A 17,516-nucleotide genomic window follows, 5' to 3' on the forward strand; every position below is an offset into this window, starting at 1 on the left:
GTTGTCCTCCAGGACCGCTCCGACCGCTCCTCGATCTACTCTCCTTTCTGCAGCTTGACTTGAGCTCAACGTACTTTTGGCTTATGCATTCGCTACATGTACTCTCATGGCCTATTCCTCTATCATCCCCTCGACATGTCTTGAAGTCTGCACTCGCTCATGCCGTGCAGAACCCGTGGAGCAGCAGTCCTTATGCTGTGGTACTTATTGAGCCCGATCAGAGGCACAACACAGCCGCCTAGACTGTCTGCCAACCACCCAATCCGCAAAGCCTTCTATCGACATGGCAAGACTACAGCCACCCACTGGCTCCTTACCATGCTGGTGTCGGTCGCCATTGCCATGGGCTTTGCATATCCGAGCATCGCACTCTCAGACAACCCGACTGCGGGCATAGCGGCAATCCCGCATACCGTTTGGACGATTGCCAAGCCCATCGACGACGCGACTGCTCAAGTGGACATCGAATTGCGCCAGATCTGGATCCATGGCTCGTTCATGAATGCGCTTGATAAGGATGTTTTGAAGCGCGCTTTGACTATTCAGCAAAGCTTGGTCGGAGACGACAGCTCCAGCAACACCATCCCGCGCCTCGATGACAAGCTGCGCTCTGGCACCTTGCAGTGGGGCTATCACTCTCCATTGATGTACTGGAACAATTCACACCATGCCATCGATGCTGATACAGATCTGCTCGAGACCATCAACTCCCGCACGCGGACCTCTTCCTCTCTCAACGTGGGCATGAGACCAGCCTCTGTATTCGCCGGAAAGAAATTCGAGGGCAAGAAGCTCATCTCTGCTGATGCCTTGGTGATCACGCTCATGAACAAGGCTTCCGACAGCATTGGACAGCACTGGGAATCGCGGATGCAAGACCTCGGCCACTTAACCTGTGATACATGTACTCTCTTCCCGGCGAACGGCCGGGTCACCAGACAGCGTGTCTATGAATTCAGCTTCACGCCCCTCAGCTTGCCTGAACATACTGCCCTTACGCTTGCGTATTCTGCAATGGCACTCTATGTAATTTTCAGCTTCCGGAGGATGAGAGCGTTCCACAGCCGCTTCGGCTTAATGTCTGCAGCTATCTTTATGATGACTTGCTCCATCCTGGCCAGTCTTACAATATGCGGAATACTCAAGATCAACCTGTCCACCATCCCTCAAAACGCATACCCGTTTGGTAAGTGCATTCCGTGACACCATGCACCTTTGATGAAGCACCTGCTGATCTGTCAACGACTGCCATCAGTTGTGCTCGTTCTTGGAGTAGAGAACATGTTCAGGTTGATCAATGCAGTGCTCGCCTACCCTCCGACAATGGCGACTGAGCTGCGGATTGCCAATGCCTTGGGAGATGTCGGGCCGCTTTCCATCGTAGCCGCAGCGCAGAACCTCACAATTCTCTCGCTTCTCAGTATGGTGGTGTCACCAGGAGTGGCGGCGTTCTGTGTGTTTGCCGCAATTGCTAGCATCTTCGATGCCTTTTACCTTCTTACTTTCTTTGTCGCTGTGCTCAACGTCGACATTCGGCGTCTGGAGCTTCAAGATGCTCTAGCTGCTAGACACAACAAGCCGCGCCATAGAAGAAAAGGATTGCCTGCACAGCATACCTGGCTCGATGCACTGATCCAAGGTCGACTTCCTCTTAGGTAAGCGAGGTGCTTCGTGACCACCACGTTCCCGCTGGCTAACGCCCTCAGCACGCGGATGGCAGGTACAGCTGTCACTACAACATTTATTCTATCCTTGAATTACCACTTTTTCGAACAAAGAGCCGGTGCCACCAATTTGCGTGATCTCCTCGGACTGGTACGTGGTGGGCCGCTAGCAGCTGACGATTTCGACTCGTTCACGCCACCGCCAATGAATGCCACACTGACTCCCGCAGAGTGGATGCGGATGCAAGACTTTGATACAGCGAAGGAAGTCCTGAAACTTGCAAAGCCCGGTGCAGACAAGTTCATCATGCGGCTTTTCGCGCCACTCGTTGTTGTTCTGGGAGGATCAGATCGGGCTGGTGTGCATAGCACGCGTGAACTCTGGACCCAGGCTTTACGCAGCTTCGCAGTGCATCACTTTTACCCAGTCGCTGTTGCTATTGTCTTTGCAGTCGCATTTGTTGCTGTGCTCATGAATTTCCTGCTCTACAGCGAAGCTGGAGACGAAGATAACGAGATGACATTGGAAGATCTAGAAGACAACCTCACCGCGACCTCGATCAATCTGCCCCACCGGCTGGATATCGTCAAGATGGCGAGCAATGACAATGGGCACTTTGTCACTATTGGTCTCGATCGGACAATTGCTATATCGGTGTACGATGCTATCTCGCAAGCTCATCATGCCACCGGCGTGCCACAGAACATTCTCAAGGCAATTGAGTGGCCAATACATCACATTGCCGTCGATGACAGCGGTGATTGGATCGCTTGCCACTGTAGCGACGATCGCATCCTCGCGTACAACCACGTCAAAGGTATCGCGATCTCTCGACTAGTGCAATACCCAGATGACCACCCAGCAACAATTTTTGACTTCGCCTTCCTACCCTCAACAACTGGCCCTAGGCCATCCTTTCTGGTTCTCACGTCTGGCAGCCGACTTGCTATGAGCTGCATGGACGATGGACTCTCTTCTGGAGCAGATCTGTCGCCTTTTCCACTCATGGGTGCAGCGCTTCTAGACTCCGCCCAAGCCGGCAAGCAGATAGTGATCGTCACCATGGAGGCCAAGCTGATATCGTATACCTGGAGTGGTGAAAGCTGGCTTCTGGCGAACGCTACTACGCTTCAGCTCGAGACCGAAAATGGCAGCTTGGTAGAACAAGTAAGCTTGCAGAGATATTGGGATTTAGATACTGAGCTGCTAATCGTCACGACATCCTCGCGAGCATTGTTTTTGGATAGTGCCACTTTGGGACATCTTGCCAACTTCGACCTTAGCTCGGCAGGCACATCGATCGAAAGTATCCTCATCGGCCCTTCTAGGAAATGCCCGGCCTGCTCAACCCTCGCACTAAGAAGGGCGGCTGCCGTTGGCGCAGGAACCCCAAAAGACTCCTGCAGCCTTACCACCTGGTTTGTCAGTCAGGAATCAGAAGCTTGTATCTGCTTGGCTCAGCAGAGTGCATTGTGCACGTCTTTCCGCAACGCAAGCCAAGCCACAATCGTGATCGACTCGCCAGGTGCCTGGACACTCGTGAAGAGCGAAGCCATCATGGGGCTACGAAGGCGATCAGCGCAGCAAGATGTGGCGACGTTGGAAAAGAAGAGACTTACCACTGCACAATTGCGCCAAAGACGACGTGCGCAGCAGAAAACGCAAGCAGAGGAGCAGTGGGAGGCATATAAGCTTTCTATCGATGGAGACCTACAAACGTTTGATCTGCCTGCGGGAGAAGTCGACAATCTGTTCGTGAACAACCCTGGACCAATCGCCGCTCTCGATGGGCACTCTATCGCTGTAGCTCTGGGCAACAGCATCAAAGTGATTCGAAGTTCCCGACGGGGAGGAAACGCATCTCGAAGGTCACGCATGAATTCGATAGACCGGTCAGGCAGTATCTCGAAACGTCCCAATGGCAGGAAGACGAGGTGAAACGTTATCATTTAGCAAAAAGAATTTACAAACCCATCCCATCCATCTATTGTAACCGAGTTTTGGTTGGTATCATCCCTTCTAAAAAAAACGCCTCAACTCCACTCCCTTGGTCTCAAGATCCCGCATCAATCTGATCCACAACATTCCGTCTCGAATACGCATCCCAAGCATCACAAGTCTTCCCCCTTTCCCCCTCCGGGATTTTCGGAATCTCTTCTTTCCTCGTAAGGAAATTCACAGCCAAACCTCCACTCAAATGCCAAGCGACATGACAATGGAAAGGCCAGATCTAATCAACAAACGAGGGCGGTCAGCAGCAGTCAAAAAGCAGAGTGAATCGGCGGTCTTACCCCCGGATTTTCCCCCGCCCAAAACCCAACAACCAAAAACCCCCCAGCAGGAATCATCTCCGTATCCCTCCTCATGGGATTTTCCATCCCCACCACGCTCCCATCCCAAACCCCACCCCCCGGTCGTCCCTGTGCCAAAATCTGAAGATGAAACCCATGCATATGAAAAGGATGAGAAATCGGGGTGTCATTCGTAAGATTGAGAACCACATATTTTGTTTCTTCCTCATCACCCAAATCATAAGCATTCGAAAACGGATTTTCCGAAAATCGGGAAATGTTGTAAAGAGCGGGTTCGTTGAAATTTGCTTTGGAGGTTTGGTTGTTGATGCGCCATTCGAAGGAGCCGGTGGAGTTGAGGGCGAGGGTGAGGAGGAGGTTGAGGTGTGTGGTGGTGGAGGAATTTTCTTGTGTCGGGTTGGTGGTGATGGGGGCCGGGAGGAAAAATTCGGGGGTTGTGGGGAGGAGCGGGGTGCAGTTTGTGTCGGTGGTGAAGGGGAGGGATGCTTGGGTTTTTGGGGGGAGGGAGGGGTTGGAGCCGGAGTAGTAGAGGGCGGCGTGGACTTCTCCTGCGGCGGAACCGCCGCATTCGGGGCCCGAGAGGGTGCGGGTGCGGATCCAGAATTTGTCGGTGGAGGTGTTGTCGGCTGTTACGAGGACGTCGGCGCGTTGGCCGACGGCGAGGGTGATGGTGTCGGTTGTGTAGGGGGTGACTGGGACGTAGTCGTAGGCAATGACTTGCATTTCGTGGCCGTCGATGGTGAATTTTTGGACGCCGTCAGCTCCGGTGTTCATTAGTCGGAGTCTGTGGATCTTGCCTGGTTGGAATTCGAATTTGGATAGTTCGGCATTGTCTGTGCAGGACCATGTTGTTTGAGAGCTTACGCCGCTGGCTAGCCATTCAGCGTCGTCTCCGTATGATGGATTTGAGCAATTGAAACGTCCTCGTCCGTTGATGAGCAGACTGTCGGCAGCAGGTGGGATTTGGGATAGATCGGTGCCGACCGCATCGCTGACGATGCTGAAGTATGGGACATGATACCAGTCGGAAAGCATGATAGGGCCGATGTCGATGTCGTAGTCCAGTTGAGATGGGCCATAGACAATGATTGGGCCGAGGACGCCTGCGGTATACTGAGCAGAGTAGTGTGCGTGATACCAGGAACTCCCATATAGTTGTGCGGGAATGGTATAAGTGTAGCTAGAACCTGGAGCAATAGGACATTGGCTGATGCCAGGCACTCCATCCATCCAATTCGAGCCTCTTTGGAGGAATCCGTGCCAATGAATTGCGGTACCTTCCGATGGAGAGTTGATGTTGTTGTGAACGGTGATCTCGATAGAGTCACCCCAGTTTGCTTCTATGGCTGGACCCGGGAACTGGTCGTTTACTAAGATGACATCGCGCTTCACGCCATCTGCTGAGATGACACCCCGTGAAACCGTGAATTCGTACTTTCTCGTGACATTCGTCACCGGAATGTGATCGTTAATTGTGGCATCGAAGAGCTTTGGTGTTCTGTCTCCCCATGGAGCAGTCTTGTACTCCGTGCCGTCGGGCTGTGGTAGCCACTTTGGAAATGTAGGCTGGCATAGAGTGCCCCATGTGGAGTTTCCAACTTGCTGTGCATTCGGTAGAGGATTTTGGGGAAGCTGACACCAGGATTGAGGTCCATGTTTTGTAGGATGTGCGGGCCAGGCTGTTGATGCGGACGTCGTGCTCCGCGAATGTGTTGGCGACAATGTGGGCTTCGGAGCTTGACATGGTGGAGAGGTTGTGACTGTTACGTCGACAGTCGCCTGGACAATCTCGGTTTTGGTGTAGATAGGCGCTGCAGCCTCTGTAGCATTCGCCGTTGAGGTGGTGAGTGCTTGCTCAATGTACTGAGCGATTCCTTTCGTCGATGATGTCTGGTCCAGGTCCGACTGCGAAGATGATGCTTTTGGTGAACGACCAGAAGCGATCGATAAAGCCCGCTCAACCCTGGCATTGCGAGGAGCTCTTCCCAAAGCCCTCTCCTCCCAAGCGAGGACCGACGAAGCTACGAAACCTGCTGTTAGTATAGAAGTGTACATCTTCCCTGGCCGACGATGGTGAAAGAAGAAGTGCCACGAGACAGCATACAAGAGGTATAATATAGGGAGGTCGAGAATAGGCCAGCACGGTCTGTACAGAAGGACCAGAGAATTGCTACCGGCCCCAGACACCTCCCACTTACCTGCCTGGCCAGCATATTAGACATTGTAGCAACACAACCAGAAAAGCCCCGAGCTCCCTATAGTGTAGATGGCAAGGCTGAATGTCGTGAAACCTAGAGACAGCCACATCTATTCAGACCTGAGCCACGCGAGTTCTGTAGTCGGTAACTTAGGGGTAATGATGCGTAGACTCGGGTGACGGGGCTGGCAGTGTGGACAGATGTTTGGCGCTGTGAGCACATGGGAAATGGGCTCTGCATCGGCCGTCGGTATTGCGATATTCTTGCTTCTGACTCCATCTCCTTGCTATGCCGAGACGATTCGATTTTAGCTGTATCGCCCTGGAAACGCGATGCGATGCCATATGGCATGCAACAGATAGATTGATGCGAGAGGATCGAGTGCGAGTGAGCGAGGAAGGGGTGAGATGAGGAGCTTTCTGTGATCTCCACCTGGCGCAGCTCAACGGCTTGTACCACGAACACCAAAAACACATGGCAATTCGATTTGCGTCAGCGCAAATTGATGGCAATGGCAATGCTCCTCGGGAACAGCATGTCATCGCATTTCACTTACTGGAAAGCCGCCATGTCATTTAGATCCAGAGGACATAGCATTTCGTCCCGAACAGCATCAAGACTATACCCGTTGCATCATGAATTCGGTTGTCATAACAGGTAACGTACCAGAGATGGTCTACCGTCTACGTCGGAAATTTTTAAGAGGTCGGCAGACTGGGACTCCACGTTGATGCTCGTGGCTGGGAGATGCGCGGGCACACAACTGAGCGTTTACTCCCACCATCTTCATCAACGGTGGAGATTTCTGACTCTACTGACTGCATCTCCTGATCTATCCTTCGCACTGTCGCACAGCGCGGCGAAGCTTGCTGCAAGCTCCATAAATATAACACAGGGTATCTTTCCAAGAATCAATGTTCAATGCCATCCCAAACGCCGCGCTAATTCGTAATGTCCGCTCTTTCGTTGCGTTGCATCCTGTACAACTCGCCCATCATCTGCCTACACGAAGGACTTCGCGGACCAACTTCCTGCCACGGACGGTATCGTCGACGCCGGCGCTGAGCTGTTGTGGGGGGCTTCGGGGTCGGATTCTCGACGTATCGTGTCTTGCGGAGGCGTGTTGTTGAGGGTCGCCTTGCGCGTGGTGGTGCTTCCGGTGCTTTGCTCTAAAGCTTTCTTTTCCTCATTCCGACTGCTGAGCGCATCCATGTTAAGGATGCGATCGTCTCGCATGAACTCTTCGAGCGTCATTCCGCGAGATGCGGTGCCCTTCATGCGAAGGCCTCTCTCGATGTCCAACCCTTCCTTCCCGCTCGAAAGCCAGTGCGGAATAAAGTCATGCTCTGTGCCTCGTCTACTTCTGTCGTTTCCAGATATGCTCAAGCTTGTTTTCGTTGCCGTATGAGAGGCACAAACAGATGTCTTGATGCCACACATCTCCAAGAAGAAAGATATCAATTTCCAGACGAAAGGGAGATTCGCAACCAGGATGGCTGTTGAGCTTTCCCTCACGTACCAATAAGTCCATAAGGAGCCAAAAGGATCAGAGAAGGAGTAGACTTTGTTCAGGATAGCTGCAAGGACAACAAAGATACCGAGGGAGAAGACGCCGACCACGGGTATCTTCTTTCGCCAGGGTAGGTGCATCCTCAAGAAAATGGGAAGAGCAACAGCCAACATTATGAGGTCTGAACTCAGGTTGAAGGTCGCGTTGGTGATCAGATGGTTCGTGGCAGCATTGCATTGACTACTGTCAGTCGGGACGGCCCAATATTCGTGGAAAGGTCGGCACCAGACTCCCAGGTAAAGGATCTCCATAACCACAAAGGCTATGCCGACGTATGCTGCGAGGACCTGGATGGCGATATGCTGCCATCGGAGTGTGGTCAGCCTCAGATAGAGAATCAGGAGACATGCCTTAGCTCCCCAGATTGAGACGATTTGACATTCCTCCACTACCAGGATCAATTTGCTGCCGTATTCCCGTGTGGCTTTGTCGGCTGCCGTAAGCGTAGAGATATCGAAGCCCGGCGGAAACAGGTTCGACGAGGTATTTGCGACGATGTTGATGGTAACCAGGAATGTTGTGTAGAAGCATAGGACCAAGATCATGACATAGTCGTCGGCCTGATACCTGCGAACGGACCGCAGAGTCATCCATCGTGAAACACTGAGCATTTGTCAGCGAAGTGATGCATCAAGTTGATCAATGTGCCACTCCTTACAATCTTGCTGTTGCCACTGCCATCACAACCGAGAACCAAACCCAAGATTCAATCCTGAGCGGTGTCATGGTCGTGCGAAGCGAATGCAAAGCTTTCACTCACGTCACAGGGATCTTGCAATGGAAAGCCGTTTTTTGTGAGCGCCGGGGCATGATTGTCTCTCCCAGCCTCCAGCAGCCAGAAGGCAGCGACGCCGCGAGGTTCAAAAGCTGTCAGCGTACTGTCCTCCGTATCTCGAGCGTACTGTTGAGAAGATAACAAGGAATTGGAGGGGTCTAGTAGATGTGCTGCAGGAGCTGAATCCACATGATTGTGGCGGCGCCCATTTCCCTGTTAGAACTCGCGGCCGAAAAGGCGCCTGTACTACCCTGGGTACCCATAAGGGGATCGGTCAAGCCTTGGTCACACCAGGTCCCTTTCCAGCCGAGCGGGCAACCCGAGAAGGGTCGCGGCGGGCTATCAAGGGGCGCGACTATTTTACTTATATTCTCTACCGCTAGACCTCACCGTCGCCGCTATTTTAACCGCTATTTTAACCTTACTATTGCTATGCCTTTTCGTCGCTCTATAGTAGCTATATTATTACGCCCTTCTACGTAGTTATAAGCCGAGTATAATATAGCTATTACCGCCGCTACGCCTATTTAATTAGAAAGTAATATATATAATTTGTAGCGCTTCTAGTTATAAAGAATATATAGTAAGAGGCTATAGTAAGAGCGAGAGCTATAGCTAGGCAAGCTTAGAGGCCTTAAATTATAGATTAAGTAGATATATAGACCGAAGGACTAGCTAGCGTACTAATAGTAGGAGTGTATCGACCGTTAGTATTTAAAGTAATTCCTTTTAGACCTCTAGCGCTACTAGTACTACGAGAACGTTTACGTAAGGGCTATATATATAAAACGGGTTACGGCTTATAGGAGGTATAAGTACGTTAAAGATAACGTAGACTACTATTCTAACTATTATAAGTATAGGTAGTATAATAGAGTACCTATATAGGAGCCTTCGGTATCTCCGAGAACTCTACTAGTATCTACGGCGCTAGCGGATATACTAGATTTTACTAAGATTATATAGTAGGAGCTATACGTTAATACGAGGATTATAGAACCTTATTTACTAGGTAGGTAGTATATCTAGGGCAGTTAGGACTAGCTATAGTATCGAATTCTATATCTATTATTTACTTAGTTCTTTCTTCCTATATTATAATTCTACTAAGTAGCTAGTATAGGCATTAGAAGTCTCTATGCGATATAATACTATATAGATTGCTACTAATATTATAGTCTTACCGAGACCGGAGCGGCCCTAGGTCCGTAGATTCTCGAATAGCTAGAGTAGACTCTCGAATAGTCTCGCCCGCTATTAGGGTAGCGGACATGCGAGAACGATCGTACGTAAAGGATAATCGGCTAGCGACGTACACGTAGTTAGGGCAATGCTTCGAAGGCAGCGACATTATCCTACTACGTTACCGCCTATATATAAATAACATTTATATAGGAAGATATATTAACGATATATTAACACCTTGCATCTATATCTTTAGCTTATAAACGAGTAGATAGAAGGCATCGGAATGCAGTGCTAGCTTTAGCGCTAGGCATAGTACTATATATAGAGGCTAGCTACCCCCTCTACTACTAAGCGATTAACTTTAACTAGGTTTCTATAGATATAGGTATTCTTATATATTAGGAAATTTAGCGTACTACTATTTGTAATAGTAGTTTACTTCCGGAGGGCGTTATCTACTAAGTTAGTATAGTTTGCCTAGTAATCGACGGTGCTTTTCCTATTCTAGTACTATAGTAACTTTGTCGGTTATACTTCTAGTTCTAACCTTACCCCTATAGCTCTTTCTTATATATAGATCTAGCTCTTTCTATAATAGCTTAAAGAGCACATCTATTATTATTGCTGTTATTATTGTCGTTACTATGCCGCCTATCTTATCTAAACTAGTATCGCTATTTAGGCCTAATCGTGTGCTATATAATATAATCGATATCCGAGAGTAGCTATTTAATATACCGTAGGGGTTGACGTACGAGCCTAAGCGCTTCGAGGTACTTAAGGCTTATATTAGCAACGTATATACTAAGGAGTCTTAGTCGCCGAGAACGAAGAATAGCTTAGAGCAGCGGTCGCACTAGTATTGCTGTTATAGGCGCGATTAGTAGCAGAATAGGGTGCTCTCGGAGGGTATTCGTAAGACTAAATATAATAAAGAGCCGTATAACGCTATAATCGTAGTTATATCGCATTTCCGAAGCAAGGAACAGTCTAATTCGTACTAGATTAGTGTCCGCCGTTACCGAGTCGACCCTTCTATAGAAGGGGATAATATATACTACTATAACCTAAAATATATAGATAGATAGATAGATATTTCATTTGCCTGTTATAGTGCCTTTCGGCCTATGTAGGTCTGTTTCTATATATTGTTTTAGGTAGGAAACTAACTTAGTTAGTAAAAACCTCCCTCCTATCCTATTTATAAGTGTTGATCTTCCTCGTTTCCTTGTTTTTCTTCCTCTAGGGTATACTAGTGTTATAGTTATTACCCTCTAACTACCTTACCTACTGCCCTGCCCTTCTTTCCCCCTCTTCTTCCCTCCTTCTTATCTACTTCTTAGTTTCCCTTACTAGTGCGAATTGTTATACAAATCCCTGTTTAATAATCTACTTTACTATCCTCTTTAGGTCTTCTTTGCTCTAGATTAGCTTATCGTATTCCCTTTCTATTACTTTTAGTCTCTAATCACTTCTACCTTCTAACTATTAAGGGTAGACTAGTAGTATATACTTAGGGTTCTGAGATTGGTAGCCGTATTAGCAAGCCCTGCTTTCAATTCCTAGGACGTTTCTTCTAAATAGGTAAGATCTGAATCCAATGTGTTTAGATCTAATTTAGATAGCTAGGCTTGCCTCGGCCCTATTTAGGTCCTTGTAGAGCTAGTAGTTATATTAACTAAATTTGATTAGTGCCTTTAGGGTTCCTAGTCTAACTTGTGTTTTGTTCTATTCCTGCTCCTATAGGTGTCTAGCTATTAATTCTGCTAGGCTTTGTTTCTCTCTCTTTAGTTTGTCTTCCTTTAGCCTTGTATTTAGTCCCTAAAGCTCTTTCTCTAGTATTTCTCTTGTTAAGACTCTATAGTGCTCTAGGTCTTTGACTTTCTAGGGAGTTATTTATAGTCTGTCTCGCCTCCTAGTCCTAATGTACTAGGCTTTTATCTTATCTAGTGCCTTTTGGATAGTCTGTTAGGCTAGGTATTCTATTGTCTTTGCTATATATTAGTGTCTTAGTCCCTTAAAGTATTGTTTGACTAGTAGGATCCCTAATTCTATTTCTACTACCCTTATAGGTATAGTTTTGTATACTCCTAGGATTTTCTTTAGGCCTTAGGTTTAGGACCTGCTAACTAGTTACTCGATCCTCTTTAGTGTTTTCTCCTAGGCTGTCTATATCTATGCTCTATATAGCATTGCTAGCTTAACAATTGCTTTATATATAACTTTAGCTTTCTCGAATATAGCCCCCTATATAGAGGCTGTAAGCCTATTAATAGATTGTATGTTAGTATCTGCCCTCTGCTTTGCCTTCTTTACTTATAGTCCCTAATTTAGTTTTAGGTCTAGCTAGATCCCTAGTACCCTAAGCTCTACTAATAGTTGGGTTTCAAAGCCTTAGATAGTAATTGATTGCTTTATATTATAGGTTAATTTAGCCTTGCTAAAGTAGATAAGCTAGTATTTTTCTAGGGCGAATTTTGCTCTATGTCTCTTTACCTATTTTTTATACTCCTAGTACTTCTCTTCTAGGATCTTATAGTTGGTTTCTGTTGTCTTAGACTAGGCTAGGATGTTTGTGTTATCTATAAACCCTAATGCTAATGTATTTCTTGATTCTAGGAGTAGGAGTAGGTCTACTATAAAGATAAGGAAGAGGATTAGGGAGAGTGTTAATCCTTAGGGGATTCCCTTTTTAGTTAGTATTAGGTCTAATTTGAATTTGCCTAGAATAAGCTATATTAACCTTTCCTATAGGAAGGACTAGATGAATTAGACTATCTAGTTTAGTATAGCCTTCTATTTAAGTATATATAGGAGCCTTTTATAGGAGATATTGTTAAAGGCTCCTAAGATATTAAGGGAGAGGAGGGTTGCTACCTAGTTTTGACTATAGTGCTAGATATACTTGATCTGTTCTGTAATTAGTTCTATAGCTGTTAGTATTAACCTCTTCTTTCTTCCTCCTATCTAGCCTTTAGGAAGGATATTCCTTTCTTCGGTAAAGGTTGTTAGCCTTTTAGCGACAATTTTTTCTAGCACCTTGCCTATTGTATTAAGTAGGGCTATTAGTCTATAGGCCTTAAGCTACGTATAGTCTTCCTTCTAGGGCTTCCTTAGTACTACTGTTAGGGACTTCCTAAATAGTCTTAGGTAGTGTCCTAGTGCTAGGCTTTATAAAAAGATATTGGCTAGTGCTAGGGCTAGCCCCTTCCTGTATGCTTTTAGAAGTTTGTTATAGATCTTGTCTTCTCCTAGTACCTTATTGCCTAGAATTTTCTTTAGGATCCTTTTAATAGTTTCGGGTTTAACCTAGGTGTCTCTTAGTATGCCTAGTAGTAGAGTCTCTTATTCTTTCTCCTTTATATCTAATAGGTCTGCTTGTACTTTTCTATAGAAGAAGTGTTAGCCTAGGGCTCTTGCTTTCCCTTCTATTATAGTCTATATTTGTCCTTATTAGTCTATAATGTCCGGGAATTGTAGTAGCATATCTTTATCCTATTTAGGTCTCCTTGCCTATTTAGCTATCCTCTATATCTCCTCTAGTTTCTTTGTAATTATTCCTATTGTAGATCTCTATTCTTGTATCTTGTCCTTCTTAATCTAGATCTTCTTTTCCTAGTAGGCTTTGTTATAGTTGTCCTATGCTTCCTAGGTATAGGTTTGTATCTACTGCCTCCTAGCCTTCCTTGCTACTTTAACCTTCTTTATACACTTACTAGTCTAGTATAGTTGCTAGTATAGTGAATGTTTCTTTGCTAGGGTATGTTTTCTAGCTATCTGTTTTAGGATTCCTATTAGTTCTTCTACTGCCTTATTAATATCCTCTAGCCTTAGGAGGTGCTTTGTTAAGAGTTCCTCTAGTTTTGGGTCCCTTTCTAGTTCCTCCCTAATCCTGTCCTATTAGGTACCTTTCTAGTTAAGCTTCTCCTCTAGTTCCCTTTCCTAATTAGCTTAGACATTTAGCTCAATCTATACCGGGAAGTAGTCTAATAATTCTTCTAGCTCCTAGTTGACCCTATATCTTGTAATCCTATTCCTAATCTAATGTAATACAAAGTATAGGTCTAGTATACTACTGCTTCCTCTTGCCTCCTAAGTAATTAGTCCCTTTAGGGTAACAATTTCTATTCCTTCCCTCTCTAATATGTTAATTAGTCTTCCTACTAGGAAGTAGTAAGCTAAGGTAAAGTCTAAGCCCTAGAGGGGGTAGTAGAGGTTGAAATCCCTAAGTAGGATTTAGTAGGTGTTCCCCTAGATAACTCTAGGTAGTCTTTCTAGGGTTTTCAGTTAGGTACTACTTCTTGAGTCTAGTAGTAGGTTATATATATAGTGGACTTAGAGTATATCTTAGGATGTCTCTACTTGAACTAATATTAGGTCCCTATCCTCCTATAGTATAGCCTACTAGGTTTCTATATCTATCTCCTTACTAATGTAGATGCATATCCTTAAGGCTCCCTAGTTATAGATAATTGGGTAGTATCTTAGGTCTTTAACTATTGCTAGTCTCTTTGTATATAGGTTGAGCTAGGGCTCTTAGATTGCAATAATATAATGTTCTTTTAGGTTTAGTGCTTAAAGGAAGCTCCTCTATACCTTATCTTTGCTCTTATTAACATTGTACTATATAATATTCAGTGATATTGTAATGTTTATTAGGTTTCATCTATATTATTTCCCTATAAGTTTTCCTTTAGTCTTCCCTTACTTTAGACCAATATTTAACTAAGCTTTGTCTGCCCTACTTCCTTTCCTGCAATATTAAGGTATCTTAGTCTCCCTAGTTGCTAGTAACTCTCTTATACTAGTAAGGCCCTGAATGTAAACCTATTATCTTGTCTAGACCTCTTTTGTAGCACTTAGCTAGGTTGCTTCTATACCTAGCTGCCCTAGCTTGTTATATATCTTTTTAGTATATTGATTCTAGCTTCCTTTACCTTCCTAGCTGCCTGTATTCTTACTAGGCATTCCTTCGCCTAAGAGGGGTGTCTTTTAGTGCAGTATATATATCTTGCCTCTCCCTTGTATACTTTGCATTCTTTGACCTAGTAATCCCCTATATAATAGGAGTAGGTGTTAGTTGTCTTTGTATACTTAGCTGCTAAGTGTCTATAGTATTAACATTTGAAGCACTGCATTATCCTATAGTTGCTTCTATGTATCTCTATTTCCAATCTTTTAAAGTCCTAGAATAATCCCTAGTCTAGTACTATATTAGCTTACTCTATACTCCCTACCTAGATAATTAGGGAAGACTGCTTCTTAGTCTCTTCAATTTTCCTTTTAATCTATGCCACTTTTGTAATCTTTAGGCCTAGGCATATAGCTTGGTTTTGTCTCTATAGGCTCTTAACATCCTATTCTTCCTTAAAGCTTCTTATTATACTATAGGCTATAATTATAAATTGCTATTAGGAGACCTTTGCTGTTTTCCCTATCTTAGTTGTCTATTCTTTTTGTGTTTCTAGCTTCTTTTTGTCCTACTCTTATACTATAAACAGCTTAATTACCCCTTTACCTTCGTTCCTAGCCCTAATTACTTCTTTAACTGCAATTCTTTCTACAATCTCTTTCCCTATAAGTCCTTAGATTTCCTTTTGCTCCTATAGGTCCGTAATGTAGACTCTAACTACTGTCTTCGGGGGTTTTAGCGCCTCCTAACTAGCTACTGCTACCTAGGTGCGGTAGTTTAGGCTTGTCTCCTATTGTTTCTTCGTAATCTTTGCTACGACTATATTAGCTACCTTTATAATTACGTAGCTTGCCTAGCTATAGATTGCTTTTAGTCCTCTAAGGAGTTCTAAGATTATTATCCTATATGCCCTCTTAGGGGTTCTTCTATCTTCCGCCTTTAGCACCTCCTCTGCCCTAGTATATAGTGCTTTCCATTCGTCCTCCCTTCCTTCTTAACTGTCTTCCCTTCGTCTCTAATTGTTCGCTGCCATTTTTTCCGTGCTACTATATAGTTAACAACCTAAAATATATAGATATTAGGTTAGCTAACAACGCGCTAAGGGTGCTCCTTAAGGAGTTAATAGAATAGCGCAAATTTAACGTCGCTAAGGTGCTAGACTTTGTTAAAAATAGCCTATTAAAGGACGAGTTTAGTAAGATTAGTAGATAGTATATAAAGGTTAGTACTATCGCCTAGTCAAAGATTAGACCTAACATTAAGAGGGTGCGTAGTACTAAGCGTAGAAATGCGACTATTTAGCTAGACAACCTTCCTACCGCACTTAAAGGCCTTTGTAATAATATAGACGGCAAAGAGCTCTAATACCAGATAATTTCTAAGAAACTAAAGGGCTATATAGAGCGCGGTATTGTCTTCTAAACCTACTAGTAGCGAGAGTTATTAAATAGTAAGGCAGGAGATATAAGTATAGCCGTCGTTATCGTTATTATTGCTATTGCTATAGAAGGCAGGCGTATAACTAAGCTTACGAGCTTGCGTTCTATTGTTCGAATTACTAATTTTAAAAATTTAAAATATTACTAACTTATATGCTATATAGTTGTTCTTGCTAGACGCAACTTATAAGACTACCGACCTAAGCTAGAACCTTTTTGTGATACACGTTCGTAATAGGTTAGAGTCCTAGTTGCTAGTAGGATATATACTGCTCGAATCTTAGAAAGCTAAGCTAGTAGAAGCTAGACTTCGAGTTATTAAATCGTAGTTACCGCACTAGAAGGCTATTATAGCTATAGTCGACGACTCGGCCTTAGAATAGGCGGCTATTAATCTCTCCTTTAAAGAGCGACCTATACTTATTTATCTCTGCTAGCAGTACGTTAAGGAGACCTTCCTTCGCTCGTTTCTAGAAGCCTATTATCTAGAGATTGTAAGGCGATTCTACTATGCAATCTACTACGCCCGTAGTATAAGAGAGGTTACTATCGATATAAATTAGATATAGGGTTAGTTAGAAGAGAAGAAGCCGGTAGACTAGTAGAACAAGGCCTAATATATACGCTATAATTAGACTAGTAAGACGTTACGGAAATAGGCTACTTAGGTACGGCTCTATAGTCTATTGCTGCTACAAATAAGGACAACTTTGCCTCTCGAGAGTTATTACTATACTATTAAGTATAACCGTAATAAGCGGAACCTCGTATTCTATAACCTATATAGTATAGTTCTCGAGGTTCTTAAGGTAGACGATAGGCTAGCTTATAAGGCATAACTAGCTAGCTATAGGGTTAGCAAAGGCATATAATATTAGTACTAAAAGGGCCTTCTAAGCTTCGAGTCTCTACAACTACCGGCCGCTTAAGATCGCCTTCGAGAATAGGTAGATATTGCTATTAAATTAGAAGCTAAGGCGGCACCTATATATAAGGGCATACTGCGTAGTTATAACTATATAACTCCGGCTCGCTATAACTGCCTCGTATAGTTTTAAACCCGCCTACCTTGCTACTATACTCTACGAGACTATCTGTTTAATAGACTAGAAATTAGTAAGTTATAACAGCGACGATATATCGAGCTGTTTCTAGGCCTTAACGTTATATTAGTTTACGAATACTAGCGCGTTCTCAACACTTAATAACTCGTAATCGAGGGTTACGAAGAAGACGCTGTTTCCTTAGTATAAACACCTTAATTAAGAGACCTTCGAGGCTACTTTAAGGAAGCAGTAGAAACGCTAAATTTAAAGTATTAGCAAATAAAGGACGACCCTTCTATTAACCCTTCTATTAAGGACTTATTCTATGCCTTCTACGTACGAAAGGTAAAGGACTTCTCGGACAGTTGCTATATACTAAATATTAACTAGTTTATCGCTAACCTATAAGAG

The 17,516-nt window shown here is 44.8% G+C and overlaps 3 protein-coding genes across 3 annotated transcripts; 1 reads left to right on the top strand and 2 right to left on the bottom strand.

Annotated features, from left to right (window-relative positions):
• Window positions 1-192: 192 nt before the first annotated feature.
• MYCFIDRAFT_128036 (uncharacterized protein) lies at window positions 193-2,436 on the top strand (the record flags this gene model as incomplete). The annotated part of the gene is made up of 2 exons (XM_007923964.1): window positions 193-1,186; window positions 1,895-2,436. Coding segments are annotated over 2 exons (1,536 nt in total), but the record flags the coding sequence as incomplete, so codon positions are not given.
• Window positions 2,437-3,718: 1,282 nt separating this feature from the next.
• On the bottom strand, window positions 3,719-5,721 carry MYCFIDRAFT_185839 (uncharacterized protein; the record flags this gene model as incomplete). Its single annotated transcript, XM_007923965.1, has 3 exons — window positions 3,719-3,895; window positions 3,957-5,475; window positions 5,615-5,721. The coding sequence occupies 3 exons, from the start codon at window positions 5,719-5,721 to the stop codon at window positions 3,719-3,721; spliced, it is 1,803 nt and encodes a 600-aa protein (XP_007922156.1).
• A 1,909-nt stretch (window positions 5,722-7,630) lies between these two features.
• MYCFIDRAFT_4723 (uncharacterized protein) lies at window positions 7,631-8,471 on the bottom strand (the record flags this gene model as incomplete). Its single annotated transcript, XM_007921441.1, has 2 exons — window positions 7,631-8,348; window positions 8,404-8,471. Coding segments are annotated over 2 exons (786 nt in total), but the record flags the coding sequence as incomplete, so codon positions are not given.
• Between the last annotated feature and the right edge of the window lie 9,045 nt (window positions 8,472-17,516).

The sequence above is a fragment of the Pseudocercospora fijiensis genome, assembly GCF_000340215.1.
Source record: "Pseudocercospora fijiensis CIRAD86 unplaced genomic scaffold MYCFIscaffold_1, whole genome shotgun sequence".
NCBI classification, from domain to species: domain Eukaryota; kingdom Fungi; phylum Ascomycota; class Dothideomycetes; order Mycosphaerellales; family Mycosphaerellaceae; genus Pseudocercospora; species Pseudocercospora fijiensis.